Source organism: Convolutriloba macropyga, chromosome 10 (genome assembly GCF_964194025.1).
Source record: "Convolutriloba macropyga chromosome 10, txConMacr16.3, whole genome shotgun sequence".
In the NCBI taxonomy this organism is placed as follows: domain Eukaryota; kingdom Metazoa; phylum Xenacoelomorpha; order Acoela; family Convolutidae; genus Convolutriloba; species Convolutriloba macropyga.
In genome coordinates this window covers 38341090-38364607 of record NC_134477.1, presented here as the reverse complement: position 1 = coordinate 38364607, position 23518 = coordinate 38341090, and the positions used below count along the sequence as shown (strand labels likewise).

Below are 23518 nucleotides of genomic sequence, written 5' to 3'. Positions count from 1 at the left end.
AATTGCCGCTTTTGGTTCGTTTCATTATGTCCTGGAAGAGTCTGTTTGTTCCAAGTTCAGTTTTGATTTCTGCTTGGGTCACCAAATCACTGTGGGCGAAGTAGATGTTATTGATTGCGAAGCACACTCGATCGTTGTCGGATTCGTCTTCGTCAAAATCCATTCTGCTGCTCAAAGCATCTGCATGGGGTATCTGCTCCCCTGGTGTGTACTTCAACTCATAGTCGAAACCCATTAGAGCTATTGCCCATCTTGTGATTCACGCTGATGCTGTCTTCGGGATCTCCTCGTCTGGTGCAAAGAGATATTTGAGTGGTTTGTGGTCAGTCTGTAGGGTAAATCGTCTTCCAAGAAGGAATTGCTTCAATCTTGTGACCACAAAGACAATTGCCAGTGCTTCCTGCTCTATTTTCGAGTAGTTTTGCTCCGCTGGAGTCAATTTTCTCGATACATATATGACTGGATGTCCTTCTTGCGAAAGAACCCCGCGAATGGCTTTTTCAGAGGCGTCAGTAGTAACTGTTGCTTCTTTTTGTATACTATATGGCTGTACTAGTGGGTTAGCACATAATTCATTTTTTTATGTCTTCAAAGGTTTTTTGTTGCATTTTGCCCCATGAGAAATTGCTATTTCTCATGTTATTTAAGGGTAGCATTTTTGTTGCAAAATCAGGAATCATTCTTCCTTAAAAATTAGCTAGCCCAACAAACGATTCGAGTTGTTTATTGTTAGTTGGTGCTTTTGCATTTTTTTTATATTTTCAACATGTTTGGGATCTGGTGCTATTCCCTCCTTTGAAATGGTATCCCAAAAAGCTAACGCTATCGACTGGTTTTGAGTTAGATTTTTTCTCATTAATAGTAAAGTTTTTCTCACGTAGTCGACTCTTGACTGCAAGCATTCTCTTGTCGAACTGCTCCTTGGTAGTTCCATACACCAGTACATCGTCTTGAAAGATGACAACACCTTTAATTCCTTTGAGTGTTGATTCGATGCAATTCTGGAAGATTGAAGAAGAGTTTTTCAATCCCTGAGGTAGTCGGCACATCTTGAACAGTCCCTGAGATATGTTAATTGTGCATAAATCTTTAGCTTCTTCGTCAAGTTCAATTTGATAGTAGGCATCTGAGAGGTCAATTTTGCCAAAGTATGAGGCCCCATGTAGGTTGTGGAAGATCGTCTCCATGTCCGGTATTGGGTAGTCCTCATCCATGACCTTGCCATTGATGTGCACTTTCAAGTCCACGCAAAGTCTCAGTTCTCCACTCTTCTTTCTTTGCCACAGCACTGGAGATGCATTAGTGACTCCTCCTGGCTGTACCGGTTCAAGGATGCCTTGTCTGACGATTTGTTCCAGATTCTCTGTGACCTTGTCTTGAAGAGGTAGAGGTATTTTTCTGGCTTTGCAGAACATTGGCTGTGTTCCTGGTATCAACTTCACATGAGCTTTGTAACCCTTCACAGCAGGTAGGTGCTCGGCTGTGATGTTGTTCACGCCGTGCTTGGGTTAAGGTCTCTACCAAGCAGTCCAAATTCTTTATCAGACTGCACAACTGCGAGTTGTTTTTGAGTGAGCCTGCTTCCGTTCCACTCAACGTCACAAGTAAGTGATCCCAGAAGCGTTTATTGATTACCATCATAAGCTTCAAGATGTCTTATCTTACCATCCAACTGAGGTTTACCAAGCTCAGTCCATATTTTTGATGATATCACTGTGCTATCTGCACCTGTGTCTACTTGCATTTTTACTTTGCAGTTATTTATTGAGAAATATTCCAATGTCACAGACATGCTAAAGGTTTGTTCTTTAGTATAAAACATTCCCATCTCTAATGCTGGAGATGCTTGCTCTGAAGAAACATTTTCTTCTTCGCAAAAGTTATTCTGTTTATTGTACTTACCTGAATTTGGTTGGGGTCTGCTTCTACACATTTTTGAGAAGGGTCCCACCTTTTCACAGGTGTTGCATTTTTTACTTAGCGCTGGACAGGGTCCACTAGAGTGTGGCTTACCTCCACACCTAGTGCACATGTTGTTGTTTTTATTAGCCGTAATTTTTTCATTTGGTTTTCGAAAGGTCTTTTTGAAGTTGAACCCAACTTCTTCTTTCACATTAAAGGGCTTATTACCTGATGAAGAACTTGCAAAAGCCATTGCTTGACTTGTGAACTGTAAGCTCTCGGTCATTTCAGTAACCGACATTGCTGGTTTTGCTTTAATTCCGTCTAGTAGTCTAGGTTTTGCTTCAGGGTCCCTCAAACCTGAGATAAACTTTATTTTTACCAACTCCTCTTCGGGGTTGGCCGCTGCTTTCAATTTTTCGAAGTCACAATAGCGTGCTTCTTCTCTAAGACGTGCTAGGAAGTCGTCGTCTGACTCCCCTACACCTTGGATTGCGGACAGAAATTTAGCCCTTTCTGCCGTTACTACTCTCTCTTTAGGAGAAATATAATTTTGAATCGCCAATCTGATGTCTTTATACGGAGTGTCTATCAAATTCCTAGGACTCATTAAGCTCCTAAGTTTAATAATTTCATCTTGCCCGCACATACTAAGAAAGAGATTGGTTACCTGTAGGCCCTGTACGGTACCATCGGACCTTGTCCTCTTTCTTCTCTGCGCGACGTTTCGCCACAAAAGACATAATCCACGCAGTAGCTAATTCTGCATTCTGTAGATCCTAAATTTGTCTGTCTGTAGCTGGTCTGGACACCATTGTCGTGGTCGATAACACGGGTCAAAGAATTCAATGAGTTGAATTTTAAATTAAATTTTGAACTGAATATATACAAAAATTAGCTTGTATTTATAGTGGTTATCTATGCGAAAATATACAGAGAAAATTTAGATTAGCTAAAAATATTTTACATGATTGGCATGTGAATAGATCTTAACTCCGAATCCCGGAGGTGATTTTCTATTTTCATCAACATTTCATGAGAATCATATATGGCTTGGGTACAATCGAGTTCATTAGTTGGAGGTCGGTGGATGTTAGAATCAGGTTTCTGTTGGTGGGAGAATTTACTTCTGACATATGATTGATAGGTCAATAAGATAATGATAGCGCCAAAACAAAATAAGAATTGAGTTTACTTTTGTAGCCATTACTTATCGACACAGCAATAAAGTTCGTCAGGTAAGTTCTTCTTTCGTTCTTTGAAACTTTTATAAAACTTTTGAGTTTCTTGATGTTTCATTGAAACCATCACATCCTCCCACCTTTTTTAAGCAAGTTTGTGGGTATAGGTTCTCCAAATCTGTCAGGTTGTTTTCTGTTCATGGTTGATGTTCGTGAAGGCTCTGAGGTTTCGGGTTGTTGGTGCTCTGCAGATGATGTGGCTGCAGAAGCTTCATCTTGAGAAAATTTCAGTTTGAGAAAATTGTTTATTTTGAAGAATTTTAAATAAGTAGACATCATATTTTATCATAGCATAGAGTATTTCAACGCTTTCTTGGGCCAAGTTAACAATCGACTAACACTCTGTGAAATTATAAAACAGGTTGGCTTCAATCTTTTTTCTTAGGCCCATTTTCAAATCGGTTGGTTCAAACTTTCAAAGTTTGAAATCAAATCGAACTTCCATAAAAATCAAATATAATGAAAATAGGAGGTAAGAATAGGATTACGCCGGAGTGGTATGCCTAAATTGTCGCTGTCAATCATGACCGAGCAATTTTAATTGTGAAAAACGTTATCAGCCAATTTTCATTAAGGCATACCACTGTGGCTCTGTGAAATAAACTTTGGTTGCTATTCAGTATTGGGTGTTCAATGTTTTAGGTGTCCCGTCTACATTAGCCAGAATGAACAGAACCAGGAGCCACTTTTCCATATCAATATCAAGAAGGAAAAAGTGCCCGCCTCCCGATGGGCACTACGAGGTCTCAGGTGCACTACGAAGCCATATTAATTTCACAAAATAACACACGAAACCACTCTGAACCCAAAAATATATCGAAACGAGTAAACTCTGGGAACATCTTTTGAAAAACTGAGTCACTTAAAAAGTTTAAAATCAATCTTAGCAAGATCAGCTAAAATCTCTCGTCTACACATATCGTGAACCGAGCAACTGGTTTTGCAAAATGAAATTAGTTCTCTGTAGAAATGTAATTATTGTAATAAATGTAACCTGTAAATTTGAAACACTGCTCAATAAACAGATTTGGTTGTAAATGTTTTGTAAAGAAAAGAGCGTAACCCGTCAAATTGTCCTCGAAAATGTCACTATTTTTACGATCATGTTACGTGTTTAGAATTGTTGCAATTTGTCACAGTAAGCAATTTTAGTTCAAATTTGCTGCAAGCATGGAAAAATCCCTTTCATATTTCTCCATGATGTCTTTTTGAGCAGGTGCGGAAAACAGCAACAGGATTAAGTTACTCCTGTTCACAAGCTTCCTCACACTTGTCCAGACCGTCAATGTCCATATTTACAGAATCTAAACTATACATTAGTAGCAATGAATCAGACAAAAGTGGACAAAAGCCTAATTGATAATTAATTTCAGTAATGTATTTGGCGGTTTTTAGATTACCCATATCAGTGTTCACAAGAACAAATAAGTCTATGAATTGGGTCTTGAGTAATTCTTAATCTAATTGCAGCAATAAAGTCACGCTAATTCAAGCTCAAAATTGTGGAAAATGGTTTTGTTTATGCGTGAATATGCTGCTGGGCAAAATCCATGCGCCGCTGGGCCTCACTTTTCACTTGCACATTTAAGGTATCCATTTTGAATCCTAAAAACACTTATGAAAATCGAATAAATACTACGAAGTATTGTCAGTGTTCTCAAAAAGCCGAAGCAACCGCAAAACTATGGAGACCCCGCTCAATCATCTTTCACTGCATTAAAATCCATTCAACCCAAAGGAAATTCACTAAAAGTCATCCTCCGGGCTTTGTTGGAATTTGTTCAGTGTTCATCACGCTCCGCTGGTCCTTTCGAATCCATTCCACAGACGTACGCTTCCGCGGCTGAAGCTATTCCGAAATGTTACTCAGAAGCTTCAGAACTCTTGGAATTGGCCGTGAACATTCCGGCAGAACGTGCAAAAGAGGCTATGTCTTGAAATAAGAGTTCGGCTATATCGTTTGTGTCACGTTTTGCAGCAAGAGGATAATTGAAATGATTCAGATTAATATGGGTGCGTCGTGCTGAGGGGGGGGAGATGGATGGATGGCTCGTTTGGGGGTGGGGGTGCAATTTAGTGGTGTTCGGGGGGGGGGGCAGATAATCGCCCACAAGTAATACGACCTCGTTTTCCCGCAATATTACTGCGAAACCAGAAAACAACCAATGTTGGATGCACATGAATAAGCGAAAATGACATATTCGAATTTTTCAATTTCGATAGACTGAACATAATGAGCATGATTTGCAGTTAGTAATCACAGTAATAATGGTATGCAGATTAATTACAGCAAAAACCACATCATGCTCAGAAAAAGAGCAATTCGAAATTTTTTCTGTGCAGTTTGTTAGCCAACTGACAATATCATTGACATAATATAACGAATGAATACTTCGTATATAATGGTGAAGAACTGTATTGAATTCAAATTTAATGTTTCGGTACTGAAACGCTATGTGGGGCAGCTCCGGTACCAAAAAGAATTTTTGCAATGATGGAATACTTCGTAATGGAATACAGTAATGATGGAATACTTCGTGGTTATGGATATACGTAACATCTATGCAAAATGTTTATATATACATGTTTTTGAATTTAAGAGTGGAAAAATTTGTTGATGTTTTCTCGTAGCCTTCTGATATGAGAGAAATATACAGGTCTTCAAAGTCTGTTTTTCTGGAGTTCAAAGAACGTTCGGCCTGGTCCAGTGTAATTAAAGTCTGTCTCATACCTGTTTTGGGTCGTCGGCCTCATCCTGGGAGGTTTTATGTGCAAAATGGTATGACATAAAACATTAATTAATTAATTTTAATTAATTAATTAATTTAAAAAATCGTTTATTTAATTTTTTTAAACAATTCAGCAATCGTAACGGAGCAAAAGTGGGCAGAAACTACCCCTTAAGCCATGTAAACATTAAATCTAAAACAGTAATACAGTTTTTGGTAACGTTTTCCAAGATACTGTTTAGCAAGCTGAGCGGGCATATTTTATACCAATCCGTTGTCTTTGGATCTTTTCCGCTTGTGTCCCCCCACCACACAGCTTTGTTGGTGCATATGACGCACGTGCCATATTTTTACATAATTATTTACTACGTAATGACACATGCTCTGTTACTGGGGGGCGCAGGGGCTCAAATGGAAACGATCCGTTTTTAGCACATTAACTTTGCTATATAAAAACATAAATCGCACTTGGGGGTCAAAAACGAAACGAGAGTGGGGGCCAGAATAGATCTAATGATGCAGTTTGTTATTTGTTGGCTGCCTGGAACATCAACTGATGGACCTCAAAGTCTTGTAAGAACTGTCTGAGTGAATGAATGTTGTGACAGTAGAAGAGAATCACTCTGCTCTCTCCAGCCAGAAGGATAAATATCAGAATTGTGACCAGAGTCAGTTCCACGGAAGAGCCAGTGTGACAATCCAGTCCCATAAGTTCCTGGGAAATGTTAACTGTTTCGGTAAACAAAAACAAAAAGATGCTGGCTCTTAAATCGGATCAATCTAAGTTAGGGTAATTATTTTGCCGTCACCGAATTTGACTATTGATGAGCCGACCCATCTTCAACAACGCGATATCCAAATTCCATTGATGGTGCATAATGCCCCAAGAATAGATTCACCCAAGAAAAAATGATAAAGAAAACCTTATCCGACATGTAAACACATCAATATAAACATGCAAAATGATATCTCTTGTTCCGAAAATTATCACTCATCGGTTTTAACAAATGGTTTTATCATGTGATCTTCACAGCTTTGCTGTGATGGTGTATAAAAACCGAATTCAAGGTTATTGAAGTCAGTTACATATAAATATAGTTTCGTGTTGCATAATAGGCAAGCAGAAGATTAAAAACTTACCGAATCTTCAATAATTTTCCATTTACAGAACAGCACTCATTTACTTAGTAACGAAATTAACGGTTTTAAAAATGTCTACAAACAGATATGATTTGAGGTTTCTTTTTTTTCAGCCAAAGTACAAAATATTTTTACCCTAAGTCGATCAATAAGAATATAGAAACCTTTTATAGAGTGTTGATTTGAATAAGAGTTTTTCAAAAACGCAAAAAAAGGAGAACACATCAAACCAATTATAATTCCCAAACGCAAATAGAAAACCAGAAGCGAAATTTCAAAAAAGTTTCCGTTAAAAAAATTCGCTCATCTACACTAGAAACATCAAAATCTTATCCTTATTTTCAGTTAACTTCGTAAGGTAATTTCATGCAAAGAAATTTCTCTAAGTACTTTTCAGACTTAATTTTAGCTGACTGTATGGCCTAATTTATGAAACTATCCAAAGCTGGTATGGCTCAGTTAGCGGAGAAAAATTTTGTTGAACGTTTTTAAAAGCTGCAGGAGATTTATCAAATTTCGAGAAAAACATCGGAAGCTATGTTTTTAGTAAAAGAATTACTGATCAAATTTAGGAGTTGATCAGTGTACGGAGTTGATCAGTGTACAGAGTTCATAGTCGAGAAGAAGCCAGAACGAGTTCAAATGAATACCGACATCGATCGAAGTTTCATTAGAAAAAGTTTTCATCTTGTTTTTGACCAAGCCAAATAGGAGAAACACAATGACTCAGCAATATTTCTTTGCAATCATTAAATTTCGAAAAAACAAAATAAACAAAGCGCTCAAAACCTTGAAATAACTGCAATTTTTATATTTTTATCAGAAAAAAGCCAACAGTGTGCATTTTACATCACTGAAGAAGCTATGAACAGCATGGAAGGGCTGATTGTTCCGTTTAGCCATAAAAAAGAAATTTCAAAGGCTGATTGTTCACAATTTCAAATCAACGGAAATTAAAAATTTCAAACTCTAGCCAAAAGAAAAAAAAACTTCGACCAAAAAATGCATTTAGTTCTGTTTGTATATCAAAGAGAACTATTTTTTATTATCTAATACAGAGACAAAATCTAAAATGTCAAGAAATGCTCGAAAAATTGACTTTATCAGTTCATCTATTTTGACTTTGCATGAATAGAACACTGAACAGCAGTATAAAAGAAACAAAATTTTGAACAGAAAGGTCGGTGAACGGTCTATTTTACAAGAAAAATTTCAGAAACTAATAAATTAAAAATCTAATATTTCTTAAATTGAAATTAAATTTAACAATATAGCTGTGATGACCAAATGATTTAATTATCACAGAGATTAGCTAGGTATGTCAGCTTTTTATGAATTGCATAACCAATGCTAATAGATTAAAAATGTTAAACAAAAAAAGATTTTCAGAACGAACTCTCAGACGAAAAAAAAACGCCCCTTGACCCATTTGATATATCAGCACTCATCAACACTCGCACGTCCTTTACGATCGTGAGAAACTTTATTCTTAAGTTTATGATACAATCCCCAAAAATTCATTTTCATGATCTAAAAGAAGAAATTTTTCTATATAACAAGGAAGTTTAGCAATGTGCGTTCGCACATAAAGTTCCGACCCCACTCGTCCACATTTTTGGCATAAATGTCAACTAAATGAGGAAGAGTATTTTTCGAAAACAAATGCGTATGAACAAACACATTGCCTGCAACCCATATAAATCAGTAGAGTAAAAAATGCCGCATTAGGTTGACGAGATCAGTCTCTCTATTAAGAAAGTAATTCAAGATGAACAACAACGTTAAACAACAATCATTAATTATTTCCAAAACTTTATGTCCATTTTCCTGAAAAATCTTATTAAAAAGTCAAAATAGCGTCAGATAAAACTAAAACTAAACAGGCTAAAAACTTGTACTTCACTGGAAAAGTAGAAAAGATATGGGACCACTCCATAATGAAGCGCGGTAACAATTAGGCAAAAAATACAAAAAAAACAGCAAAGAAGAAATGGCTAGTATTTTAACAAACAATTAAATTCAAAGTAATGAAAACCATTAGATAGCAATAGAAAAAAACAACAAGTTTATAATCACATACGTTCCTATAGGAAGTCATTAAGACCTGTTATTTTTCAATTTTTCATACGGTTTTAAAAAGAACAACAAATAGAGACAACAAACAAAAACTTCAACTAAAACTTGCGAGAAAACGTTGTGGAAACCGTAAAGCCAGATTTTGCCGCACAAAAAACTTCATTTGGACTTTTTTAATGCCAATAGTGTGGTATGCAACCTCTCATTAGAGAGAGTAGGAAACCGGCGGACAATAAATAATAGAAAAACAACAAAATTAAGTGATACTTTTTTTTCGGAAACAATTATTTTCATTTCCATGGAAGCTATTAGCTACAAAAGGAAACAATTAAATAAGTTCTTTTTTAGTCCAAGGAAAGCGCTTGGGATCTTTCAGAATATGTCATACGTCTAGAAAACGAACGTCAAACCAAAAATTACGTCAAAAATTACGTCAAAAGAACGTCAAAAATCAAAAATTAGTTTAATTTTTCTGCGAAAAGCCCGTGTCGAAGCCAGCAAATTCATAATAAATACTTTGCAAACTTTAGATTTGGTACACTTGCACTATCCCTTGAGGACAATAACGTCATATTTGAGCTTTAATTAACAAGACTAGATAAAATTGACAAAAATGACAAACAAGAAAGCGAAATTTTAAAGTCTTTTTTAATCTGAAAACAAATGTTGCCAATGGGCCAAAATGGAAAAAAATTAGTAGTATCAACGCCAGAAAAACAAAACTCAACTGGTAAAACCGCAGAAAATGAAGATTATTTTTTTAAACCAGACGAAAGCAGAGGAAGAAGAAGCATTCTTTCTCTGCTGACACAATGCTACAAGTTGACCAAATTAGTAGAAAAATAGTGGCAAGGTTCATTCAGCCATTGTTTTTTTGTAAAAATGAAATTTTTTTGAAAGTCAAAGCGACCATAGACTTTCGAGTAAAGAGACTAGATACAAAAATTTGGAGCTGCATAGGAAGCCAATTGCACCAATCAACATTGAGCCTTGATTTGAATTGTTTTGTTCTCTAATTAACATGAAAAAATCGAATGTTTTTTTCTAAAAAAAAGACCAATTGATTACAATCTGAACTTTCTCTGGATTGTAACAACCCAAGATTGGATCAAGACCAACGTTGTTTTGGCTGTTAGTCCATTAAGAACACTCAATTCTTTGGAATTCTTTAGAAATAGATAATTTTTTAGTTATAAGATCAAAAGAAGTTTCTGTGTTTTTTGATAACCGTAGAATAATTTTGCCGAATTGTGCATAATTTCCGACTACTCTCAATGAATGTAAAATTAGGACTAGATCCCTCTGAAGTCTACAATTATTGTGTTACTTGCTTTTGGTTGTGTCCAAAACTCCGGCAAATTTATTCAAAGTGGACTAAAGAACATTATTTCGGGCAATTTTTGATGAAAAAGGCTGAATTTTTAAATACTTTGCCAACATTCTAGAAAAAAAATGAAATCAAAGATGTCAACAAGATTTGTTTTTTCTCTAAAAAACAGTCAACGGTGTTATATTTAACAATTTTAGGAACCATCCCAAAACCATCTTTCAATCAACTTCAACACACCTGTTATATTTAAATGTTGCCTTGTTTTAAGCGTATTTATTCCAGGAAAATGTAGAAGGGGAGTCGGACTTATTATTACACGGAACGTTTATCGTGTAAGCTGGATGGTTTTATGGTACGAACTTTTAAGCGGGATGGTTATCTTGAAAGAGTTTTGAAAGTCCATTGGCTGTCATGTAAGAACCTTATGAGCCGAATGGTTATCTCTTAAGAACTTCCAACTCGAATTGTTATCGGGTAAGACGATTGCAAGTCCAATGGATTTCTTATAAGAGCCGTATAAAGTTATTGTATATCATGTAAATTTCTTGTAAGTAGAATGATTAAATTGTAAGAGCATTTAAGTTGCATACTTAACTTGTAAGAACTTTTATTTTGTATGTTTTACTTGAGAGTAAGTTGTATATTTTGACTGAAAAGTTGTAACGGAATGCATCGCTTTATAAAAACTTGTAAGAAATTTGAAACTTGCAACTTCTTGCAAGTTAACCATTCGAATTCCACCCGGGAATATACGAGGGGGACATGGATTTGACATGGTTTTAAAAAAATGTGTGTTTGGTTGTTTTTGTATTAAATTCGTGTTAAAACAACAGAGCGCTTCAATGCAAAAAAACCGTAAACAAACTAAAACTTGCGAGAAAACGTCGTGGAAGCCGTAAAGCCAAGTTTTGCCCCATAGAAAATGTTAATTGAACTTTTTTCATGCCAATGGTGTGGTATGCAAACTCTCATTAAACAGAGTAGGAAACGAACAGATAATGAATAATAGAAAAGCAACAACATTAAGTAATGATTTTTTTTCGGAAACAATTATTTTCAATTCCATGGAAGCCATTAGCTACAAAAGGAAACAGTTAAATAATTCTTTTCTGGTCCAGGGAAAGCGCTTGGGACCTTTAAATTCAGAATATGTCTTACGTCTGGAAGAAGAACGTCAAACATAGACAAAAATCAAAAATTAGTTTAATTTTTCTGCGAAATGCCCTTGTCGAAACCAGCAAATTCATAACAAACACTTTAAAAACTTTAGATTTGGTACACTTGCACTTTTCCTTGAGGACAATAACGTCATATTTGAGCTTCAAATAACAGGAATAGATAAAAATTGATAAAATTGACAAACAAAAAAAAACGAAAATATAAAGTCTTTTTTATCTGAAAACAAATGTTGCCAATGGGCCAAAAATAGAAAAAAAATTAGTAGTATCAACGCCAGAAAAACAAAACTCATCTGGTAAAACCGCAGAAAATGAAGATTAATTTTTTAAACCAGACGAAAGCAGAGGAAGAAGAAGCTTTCTTTCTTTGCTGACAAAATGCTACAAGTTGACCAAAATAATAGAAAAATAGTTGCAAGCTTCATTCAGCCCTTGTTTTATTTTTACAAATCAAACATTTTTGAAAGTCAAAGCGACCATAATGTTTCGAGTAAAGAGACTACTAATACAATAATTTGGAGCTGCATAGGAAGCCAAATCACCAATCAACATTGAGCCCTGATTTGAATTGTTCTGCTCTCTAATTAACATAAAAAAATCGAAAGTTTTCTTTGAAAATGACCGATTGATTACAATCTCAACTTTCTTTGGATTGTAACAGTCCAAAATTGGACCAAGACCAACGCTGTTTTTGCTGTTAGTCCACCATTAAGAACACTCAATTCTTTAGAATTTTTTAGATCTAGATAATATTTTAGTTATAAGATCAAAAATAATTTCTGTGTTTTTGATAACCGTAGAGTAGTTTAGCTGAAATCGGCATACTTTCCGACTACTCTCGATGAATGTAAAATTAGAAATATATCCCTCTGAAGTCTACAAAGATTGTGTTACTTGCTTTTGGGTGTGTAACTCCGTCAAATTTATTCAAAGTGGACTAAAGAAGATTAATTCGGGAAATTTTTGATGAAAAAGTTTGAATTTCGAAATTTTTTGCCAACATTTTCGCCTAAAAATGAAATCAAAGATGTCAACAAGATTTGTTTTTCTCTAAAAAACAGTCAACAGTGTTATATTTAACAATTTTTACATATTTTAGCAAAATTGACGAAATTTTAGGCAATAGTTCCGGAAAATGTGAATAAAAACAACGGAACTCACTCTATTTTCTCAAAAGTTTAAACCTCTATAATTTGTAAACAACAAAAATCAATAATAAAGTGTTTGGTTCCTTATTTTACGCTGGACACAGGCTTTTTAATAATACCACTAACAAATCTCTACAATGAATATATTGATTGGTCAACATTGTCTGAACAAAAAAAAACCCAGTTGTGATTAAAGGTCCTCCCCCTCAAAAGGGGTCGGAAGAATAAAGCTTGTGAGAATAGCAAAGCGGAGAGTTTAAAATGTAAGAACTTGCGAAATTTATAGTTGAATTGTAAGTTTCAGTCAACACTGAACAATATATTATAAAAAACTTTATAGAATTCTAGTTTTCTTTATGTTGAAAATTTGCCAATTATATTATAGCGGGACGACATGTGGAGGTATAAAAAAAGATCATCAGTTTTATGATAGTTTGAAACAGAGAATTTTAAGTTTATTTCAGTGATTTTTATTTCTGGATATGTTTCCTCAGCAAAAAAACGAAAATCAAAAAAAAAACTTCATTTTGTTAGCAACATTTATATCAAGTTTATTTAGTCTGTTGTTAAATTTTTCTACTATTTTCTAGCTCACAATTTTTCTGATCCAGTGGTTTTGAAATTTTTGAACATTTGTTTCAACCCTACTTCAACCCACCCATCTTCATCCAAAGAATGGAACCAGGATGGAGAAGGAACCGTCTCCAATTGATCTTCCAACCAACTTCAACACATCTATTATATTTAAATGTTGCAACGTTTTAATGGTTTTTAGTCCAGGAAAATGTAGAAAGGGCGTCGCACGGAACGCTTATCGTGTAAGCCGAATGGTTATCTCGTAAGAACCTTATAAATGGAATGGGTGTCTTGTAAGTACCTTGCAACTCGAATGGTTATCTTGTAAGAGACTTGCAAGTTCTTGCAAGTTAACCATTCGAATTCGACCCGGGAACAGACGAGAGTGGGGGACAAATGGATTTGATGTGGTTTTAAAAAAATCGTGTTAGGATGTTTTTGTTTTAAATTTAAATTAAAATAACGTGTTTCGATATAAAAAAAAACCGTAACTTGGAAAATTTTTCATAATCCTGGGGCCCAGAACAGAACACTAAAATGTTTCAACAACACAGCCTTTTTGTTCCCAATTTTTAACTTTATCTTAATCTTTGAATGCTGTTATGTCAATGGAGGTCAGCTGATTTGACCTTGGGCAAGCATCTGTTCTGTTGAGTGGGCAAAGTATGCTTTAGTACAGGATGTCAAGGTCAAAATAACATCAAACACTATTCTGGCCTGCTGCAGACAAAATTTCTCCATCTTGTTGCGTGTGAAGAATTTCCAAGATGTCAACCCGAAACACGTCATTACCAACAGAACCTAGGAAAATGCGACATCAATAATCCAGAAAAATATATATCTAAGAAGGTCAGCACGCCGAAGCTTTGAAGATGACAGAGAAAATAGCTTCAAAAATAAAGCTTATAGTTTTGCAAATTGCTTTATTAATTAATTGAGACCACCATTAGAAACCAAATTTCTCATAAGCTTTATTATCAATAAGTGCTAATTTATTTTTTGCCGTCTTAATCCGCAATTAGTACTGCGAGAGCCTTTTTGCATTTTTTTTTTACTAACAAGGCTTTTCTTTCTTTTCATGTCTAATTAACAATTTTGTTAACAAATATCATTGAAACCAGTGAGTATATATATTCAAAAAAAGTTCACATTCTGCGGTGTTCTGCTTTTTCTCTGGTTATAGATCTAGGCGTTTTGAATTGCTTGCGTTCAGTTGCCCCGTATTGGCTCTCATCGAATTTCATCGATGGATTATTGTAATTTCATAGAAATTCTATCGATAGTCTAGTGCACTTTTTCTCTGATCATAGAAATTTCATTGGAAGGATATTTCTGAATTTTATTGGATCATAGAAAACCCATCAATACTAAATATGAGCCTGAAATATACACTGGAAAACATTCAATGACATTTTTGCTGGAAATCAACCCTAATCGAGAAATTTTTTGTTTTTGAACATAAGAATTCGTGGTAAACAACCGTGATCTTGATAATCAATCAAGATGCTAAGACAAAATTTTGAATGATCAGCTATACCTTTCAAGTTGTAGCTAGAGTTCATTTTGCAAGAACTTTTCGACCTAGCCAGACTTGAGACATTTTGTTGAGCATTTTGTTGAAAAATATCATTGAAACCAGTGAGTACATAAATTAAAAAAAATTCACGTTCTGCGGTGTTCTGCTTTTTTTTTGGTTAGAGATCTAGACGATTTGAATTGCTTGCGTTAAGTTGCCCCGTATTGGCTCTCATCAAATTTCATCGATGGATTATTGTAATTTCATAGAAATTCTATCGATAGTCTAGTGCACTTTTTCTCTGATCAGAGAAACTTCATTGGAAGGATATTTCTGAATTTTAATGGATCATAGAAAACCCATCAATAATAAATATGAGCCTGAAATATACACTGGAATACATTCAATAACAATTTTGCGGGAAAACAACCCTAATCGAGAAATTTTTTGCTTTTGAACATAAGAATTCGTCGGTATCGTCGTTTTTTTTTTTTTCAAGCCAAAAGCGGCAAAATTTTCTACGAGTTTTTGTCGGCATCGTCGTTTTGTTCGCTACTTAACACAAGAAAGAGTCGATATTGTCAATTTTAAACTTAAGCGAACTTCGGTATTGTTTAGAGAAACAACCCGCGTCTTTAAACAAGGCATGAATGGCAGATTCGTGCAGCAGACCGAACAATTATAACAATTGGCATTAGACAACTTGAAACGCAACCAAGCGTCAAAATGTTTGCTTGCAAACTACGAGAAAAGTATCTAAAGACTCAGTGAATGCGAATTGACAAACAGAATTTTCATCAAATTCAACAAATAAGTTACTTTTTTCAATCCATTTTTGAGAGAGGATCTACACTAATGTATTAAGATAGGGTATAGGCGTACATGTATTAAGATTAGTAATAGCGGCCGCCACGTATTAGGATTAGTTATAGCGGCGGCCACGTATTAAGATTAGGAATAGCCGCCGCAACGTATTAAGATTAGGAATAGCCGCCGCAACGTATTAAGATTAGGAATAGCTGCCGCAACGTATTAAGATTAGGAATAGCCGCCGCAACGTATTAAGATTAGGAATAGCCGCCGCAACGTATTAAGATTAGGAATAGCAGCCGCAACGTATTAAGATTAGGAATAGCCGCCGCAACGTATTAAGATTAGGAATAGCCGCCGCAACGTATTAAGATTAGGAATAGCCGCCGCAACGTATTAAGATTAGGAATAGCCGCCGCAACGTATTAAGATTAGGAATAGCTGCCGCAACGTATTAAGATTAGGAATAGCCGCCGCAACGTATTAAGATTAGGAATAGCCGCCGCAACGTATTAAGATTAGGAATAGCAGCCGCAACGTATTAAGATTAGGAATAGCCGCCGCAACGTATTAAGATTAGGAATAGCCGCCGCAACGTATTAAGATTAGGAATAGCCGCCGCAACGTATTAAGATTAGGAATAGCCGCCGCAACGTATTAAGATTAGGAATAGCCGCCGCAACGTATTAAGATTAAGTATAGGGACCAGGGTATTAGTAGTATAGTGTGAGTAGATCAGCCGCATTTTTGGGAGCCGGTCATTGGCCTTTCCGCGCAGGGAATTGTACAGGCGGGGAATTGTACAGGCAGCGCGCACGGGAATTGTACAGGCGGGGAATTGTACAGGCAGCGCGCACGGGAATTGTACAGGCGGGAAATTGTACAGGTAGCGGGAATTAACGGATAATTCCCCTCGCAGTAAATTTCAACATGTTTATTGGTATAACCAGCGCAATGTATTAAGATTAGGTATAGCCGCCGCAATGTTTTAAGATTAGGTATAGCCGCCGCAATGTAATAAGATTAGTTATAGCCGCCGCAATGTATTAAGATTAGGTATAGTCGCCGCAATGTATTAAGATAAGGTATAGCCGCTGCAATGTATTAAGATTAGGTATAGCCGCCGCAATGTATTAAGATTAGGTATAGTCGCCGCAATGTATTAAGATTAGGTATAGCCGCTGCAATGTATTAAGATTAGGTATAGCCGCCGCAATGTATTAAGATTAGGTATAGCCGACCCTAAATAGCAAGATGGCGCAGCGGAACCGTGCTGGGCTCATAACCCAGAGGTCGGTAGATCGAAACTACCTCTTGCTGATCTGGCATTGTCACAGTACTAGTGGACTTTTACGCGCTCATAACATGGAAAAAATTAAATAAAAGAAAAAAATTGAATTAATAAGTACAAAATAACAGACACAGTACAAATTAAGCACATGCAAATACAAATTTAATCAAACGTTTACATGATGATAGTACAAAGGAAAAGAGTATTAAAGTACATTTAGCCGAGTAGTTAATAAAGTCGACAACAAAAATTTGAGTAACTAACGAAGAATTAAGGAATTTAGAAAAAAATTACTGCCAACTTTATTACACTTCGACTTATTTTACATTAAATTTATCTAATTACATATAATTACTTATAAAGTTTAAAACATGAACGTCATGAACCTTGTTCAGTTTTGTTTGAAAAAATTTAAATAGTTGAAATGCTGCAAATATTGTGTAAAGTCCACACAAATTATCAGTTTTCTGAACTGGTTGTTGTATCATTTTCTGATACTTTTTATTCAAAAATTTGTATTTTGTGATTGGACGAGCCAAAGAATCAGCATAGTAATAAGTTCGATTGAGTCGAGCAATCATTATCCAATGCTCTCCAGCTTCACTGCTCGGAGAAGTGTTGATGATAGCAAAACTGAATGTGGGTAGCCTTGGAACACAATCTGCTGGAAACGATCCAATATAGCGGTATTTGAGTTCTGGGATTCGTTCAGTAATCTGTCTCAGGGAAGTGTTATCCATGACAAACAATTTTTCTCTGCTTTATTTCGCAAGTACCATTAACACACGGATTTCTAACTGTACAGTCAAGCTGAAAAGACTCATTCTCTTCATAAAAGCAACAATCATTGGACTTTTTACCTTGCTCTAATAAAAGGTTGCTTGACTTTTTAATTTTGTCAACAGAATTGTTATGGGATTTGGGGTAGAATAAAATAATTATAAAAAGAAGTACCAGAAAAATTAGGAGAGGAACGTAAACAAAAAAGTTTGAATTAGTTCGCCCCCAGTTAACGTCCATTTTAAGAATTTATTTGGTGAAGAGAATGGCAACTGGGTGACGATAATATATAACCCAAAAATGTTCCAATGCAGAAAGCAATGATGTAAAACCCATAAAAAACTGAAAAAAATATGAAAAAATTTTCGTTAACGCAAAAATCTTCAGACATTTTTAGCAACCGTTCCGAACTGATCAATTTTAACAGTGGACATCCTTTCTCCTAGAACAATTAATTCTGTCACGCTTCTTAGCGGGCGGTCGAAAAACATTTCTAATCGGATACTTTCTCCGCTGAGCTCAGGATAATGAATACTTTCTCCAGCATCTTGAAGTGAAGTGAGATCAAATACAAGCACGTAATGGTTCTGAAATAGATTATGTGGTAACGCGGGAATCTCTTCGTTAAAATTCATTGCTTTCATTGTTGTTACATATGCCCTACAGTCATTGGTTGTATCAACTGATACTATAGCTCTACCTCCTCGAACAAATCTTAGTTCTCGTAAACCAAATTTCTGATAATGGAAAGGATTTTCTTGAAAATGTCCTGTGAATGCTGAATTTGTGTTCATCGCAATAGCTACTCCTCTGATTGGAGCATTATTAAAAACATTTTCCTGAATAAACTGGTTCTGTCCTGAAGGAATAATAAATGTGCGTGCAATTGTTTCCATAAAGTTGTAACAAGCAGGTTGATGAGTTAATTGATATTTGATAGTCTGGTGATACACTTCGTTAACAACAACACGTCTTGTAAACAGGGAACAGTCAAGAACTTTAAGGGAGACGTGAGGATTGTAGGAGATCATGTAAAAATTGGGTCTTGCACGAATCAATTTCAGTCTAACTTTTGTATTTGGAAGCAGTAACTTTTCACATTGGAACAAATCAATTGCTAATTTACCGTAATAAGTAGTTCCATTTTTCAGCAAAAGTTCTTCCTCTCGATCTATAAAAGGGCTTTTCTCAAAATCGCTGGGTTCTTTTTCAAATTCATATCCATGACAAGCCAAAATACCTTCATTATTTCTTGTGGAAGCGTTAAATTCATTGGAAATTAAAGCTTTGTGTCCATAGAGACCATTTGAGTTGTAAACCTGTTGATTGTTCAGATACACCTCACAGTTGGAGAAGAGCGAGTGCAATAAATTGTTGACGTGAGTTAGATAATGTAAATCATCATCTGTGAAAGACATTCCCATATCTGCTTTTCCATGCCCGTATTTTTTCATAAAGTCATCAAACAATCTTCCCTTTTGTAATCCAACTTTGATTTGAAGGTGGATATCTCTCATATCAAGATATATGCTTCTATCTGTTTCAAACTCGAACTCAATGCTGCTTTCATCCAATGAAGTACTGGGATAAACTTCTTGAACGTGAGAAGATTCAATTGGTTCCAAAACAGGAATTTTGTCAAAAATCTCCAAGCAAGAGTTCGTAAAGTGACCATAACGAAAGTTGCTATCGTTTGTTGATCTAGTATTCATTTTAGCTTAGAAAAAATATCTCTTCTAGTTCGACGACGTCGACTGGTTTTTGGGGTAATTCTTCGAATTATGCGCCGTTTCCTAATTTTTCCACCACCTAGCTGTTTACGTAATGTTTTCTTTCCAACATCTGCAGCCACAGATTTGAATTTTTTCTTTCCAGTTAGAACATTTCCAATTTCTGGTGCAGCTATATCAAGCAAATCAGCACCAACTCTTTTTGCTGCTGGGACAACATATCTCCTCAAGAATGGAATAGCTGTCCTCCCAATTGTTTGTGCTAACGCTCCGAATCCTCTTCCCCTCTGTCTTGAATAACCACGAAAATACGGTAAATCACTATCAGCAACCATTTTCTACAACTTTAAATCTAAAAATGATTGTCAGAAGTTTTTCTAAACATTAGTACCGCTCTTGTCACACCAACAGAGTTGAAAGGAACTTTTTCACGATAAGAGTCCCGGAGCTCGAGTTTTATGCTGTGGAATGAGTTTTTTAGAATTTTTTTAAATTGTAAGTTTGGAAAATTTTGATAATTCATGTATTGTCCCTTTGAGATGATATCTCCATTCTGAACTTTTGATATAAACGGAATGCATCGTAAAAGAGCAGCTTTTGTATCACCCACAATATTGTATCCAACAATATCACTATATATCATTAAGGTGTGTATTCGTACAGTGTCATAAGGAAACTTGGGAAAATGTGGACCACCACCACTCATGAAAACACCCATACCATAAACAGCTTCTTCGCATCCAAAGACATGACAAAGATCGGCACTAAAAATGACAAGTAAAGAGTTCTGATTTGGAAGACTCAAAGAAATTCGCTGTGTAATTTTGTTAACGTGTAACTTGATGGGCGTTTTTTCATATTTTTCACGTTCCTGAATTTTTCTATTCATTTCATTGACAATATCAGAGATCGAGGGGTATAGACCTGGATCAAGTGTGTAATAATCCGATGGTTTTGTATCTGGTGTTGCTTCATCTAGATAGAAGAATTTACCCTCTGTTATGTTTTGGTACAAGGAAGGATACGACAGTTCTGTTATCGCTACCTCCCATTCTCCATCAAGATTAATTTGTTCAGGTAGAAAATTCGTGAAAGAACTTAGTGTAATGTTTGGGTAACAATCAAACGACGCATTGGAAACCAACTCATCAGTGAAAGAACTCATCTTTAAATGATACACTTTGAAAGCTCTTGTTCATAAAATTTACCTAGAATTTCATCACCTTGTTCTCCACAAAGGTTATAGGTTGGCGGTTTAAAAGTAGCAACTTTAACAATTTTGAATATTTCATTTGTGAACTGTGATTTATAACCTTTTCTGAATGGAATATCTTTTTTTGATATACGAACATTTTCACCAACTTTAAAACGTGGTCGTTTATATTGGTTAATTGGGTTTCTGTAAAAAATTGACAAAAAGTCTTTGTTTGTTATATTTTTTGGAGCTTTACCTGTTGAGCGATTAACTCTTGTGTTCATAGTTTTGACAAAGGAATCCATTTTTCTCATGTATTTATCACCATTTTCTTCCATATAGCGATAAATAATGTTTTTCAGGGATTTAATGGCTCGTTCTGCTACAGCAGCTTTCGTTTCACTTCTAGTAGAGTAAATTTTAATTTTCTTGTCCATACAAAACTTTTGAAACTCACCACTAAACTCTGTTCCCTGGTCAACCCATACTTTCGCGGGCATACTTTTTTTACGCAACATTTTTTTGAAAGCTACAACTGCATCGGTAGAGTACTTTGACTTCATTGGTTGCACACGAACAAAGCGAGAAAAGACGTCAACACATACTAATAAATACTTCACTCCATTATAAGTATCCGATAATTTATCCATAAAAGCTAGATCGAGACACCAGATCTCATTGATTTGCTTAGCAAATGCTGGTAATCTTTTGAAATGTCGTGTTGCATGACGATACTTTGTGTAGGAATCTTTACTGTGTAGAAAGTAGGCAACTTTCTTTTTGGATAACCCACTTGCCTTTTGTAGATTTTTAATTGATCCATATGCGGCTTTTCCATCTCTATACAGCCTTTGTAGCTTGGCTTTTTCAGATTTTGAAAGGAATCCAGCTCCCTCTGTCTTTGCTTTTGGCATCTTTGTTTATTACTTTTTGCGGATTTATTCCGGTAGCATCAAGTATTGTGTAATATATGTCGGGAAAATCAACGTTCTTTCTTTTTAATGCAAAAATAAAATCTGCAAAAGCTACTTCTGTATCTCTTCCATCTAATAAAATTGTGTCGTTGAGAGATAGCTTGACTCGCGGTGAATTCAAAATTTGATCTACAATTGATTCGTTCTTTAAAGATCTGGTTTTGTTGCTGATTTCCTTGTAATTAGGGTTCAAATGTGTTGGGACAGAAACTGGTTTCTGCTCAAAAGTGTCCAACTTTTTAACTTCTAATTTGAATTTTTGTTCGTAAAGGTGTTGAGGAATCAAAACAAACTGTTCCATTTCAAGACAATCGATTAATGATAGATGGTGTCAAAATTGATATGAGCTCTATTCCTTTTCGTGAACTTAAAATTGCTCTTCTTTTATTTATTCCGGTTCTTTTTAACACGAGTTGATGAATTTCGTCTCTGTACTTTATTACGTCTTGTTTTTGTATTTCCTGTAGTTGTCCCCCGAGAAGGTTTACTATGCATTCGTTTAGAAACTGAATGAATTCTTTTGGACAATTTCTTAGGAACGATTTCTTGAAGTTCTGGGAATACGTTTGGAACGTTATCAGCGTAGAGAGATGTTGTGTGTTCATCGTTCAAAAAAGTAATCTCTTGTTTCGTTTTAGGGAGAAAAAAAATAGTGGGAATAGAACCACTGTTTCTGCAAAATCTAAGAGAGTCGACTGTTTTCGGAGTTAGATCAATGAGTAAGTGACCATACGGGATTGAAGTAGCTTTTGTATACCAATCTTTTAATTGTGATCCTAACCCGAGCTGTTGACTAAGAGTGTTAATCTGGAGAACATCTCTAGGAGACTTGAATAAAACTATATGAGTATTTTGTAACTCAATATCTCTTCCCAACCTACTCTGATGAAAAAGATTATGCTTTATATATTTTGTACTAAGACCTTTGTGTCTTCCAGCTGTCGCGATTTTAACAAACTCTTTCGAGCTTGAGATTTCTTCACAAGAATCATCAAAAATCAGCCAATACTTTGTTCCATTATTGGGTAGACTCTGAATGAACTCAAAGTCAACTCCTTGAATAAATTGAATGTTTTTAATGTTTTTGGACATTAGACCGTAAAGTGATTGATAATGTTGATAAAAATAGTAAATTTTATCGAAATCGGGTTGAAAAGTTCCAATAATTAGCCAATCATGGATAAGATAAGATCTTCCAGACCCGCTTGGTCCCACCTTTGAAATATAAATGCGTTCCTTAGTAGAGATTATTTTGTTCATAGTTTAGGAGAAGGTAAAATATAACCGACTGTACTAGATATGATAGCAATCCAAACTGTTGTTTCTTCACAAGTTTCGGCAAGAGTTATTCTTACTATACAGCACGCTAATATTAACAAAATAACAAAAAATTGGGACAAAAAAACCACCAGAGATCTATTACAAGTCTGTCCAAAACATTTCCACGATTGTCGTTCCTGGTTATTATGATCAAAGACAAAATAACCTAAATTTAAACCGTTATCTGTATGCTCGGTCATTTATACCTTATTTTTAAGGGAAAATCAGTTTTTTTGAACTGGGAATGCAACTTCTCTCTGATTTCAAAAGTAGTAAAATAAAAATAATAAATTACAAAACGATCACAAATACAAATAGAAATTACAAATAGAAATTACAAATATTATACGTTATCAAAAAAATCCAGAGTCCAAGTTCCGTAAGCATAAGTTTCTTCTCTGCACAGTGAAATGTCTTTTTGTGTCGATACGGATAATTGCTACAATCCCAGTCAGTATCCGAGTTATTGAGAAGTTTGGAAACTTTTGGACAACCAAGATCATCTAGATTCTCCACATCTTTACACAAGTAATTTGAGAGAAGATTACACTTCTCTAACCCTTTTGCAAAGTATTCTGTTGT

At 35.4% G+C, this 23518-nt stretch overlaps 2 protein-coding genes across 14 annotated transcripts in view; one reads left to right on the top strand and one right to left on the bottom strand.

The window, feature by feature from the left end:
* The window catches only part of LOC142348118 (dynein axonemal heavy chain 5-like), a 242955-nt gene extending 238774 nt beyond the window's left edge, over positions 1–4181 (top strand). For all 13 annotated transcript variants that reach the window (XM_075399292.1, XM_075399290.1, XM_075399287.1 and 10 more), the window contains one exon: positions 3786–4181. In XM_075399292.1, coding sequence (XP_075255407.1) covers positions 3786–3915 — 130 coding nt within the window. In that variant the 3' untranslated portion in view covers positions 3916–4181. The remainder of the gene's footprint in view (positions 1–3785) is intronic.
* A 2217-nt stretch (positions 4182–6398) lies between these two features.
* LOC142348016 (uncharacterized) overlaps positions 6399–23518 on the bottom strand; it is a 53477-nt gene continuing 36357 nt past the window's right edge. The window contains exons 4-6 of the mRNA XM_075399183.1: positions 13950–14121; positions 7013–7017; positions 6399–6587 (exon numbers count right to left, since the gene is read on the bottom strand). Coding sequence (XP_075255298.1) covers positions 6399–6587; positions 7013–7017; positions 13950–14121 — 366 coding nt within the window. The remainder of the gene's footprint in view (positions 6588–7012; positions 7018–13949; positions 14122–23518) is intronic.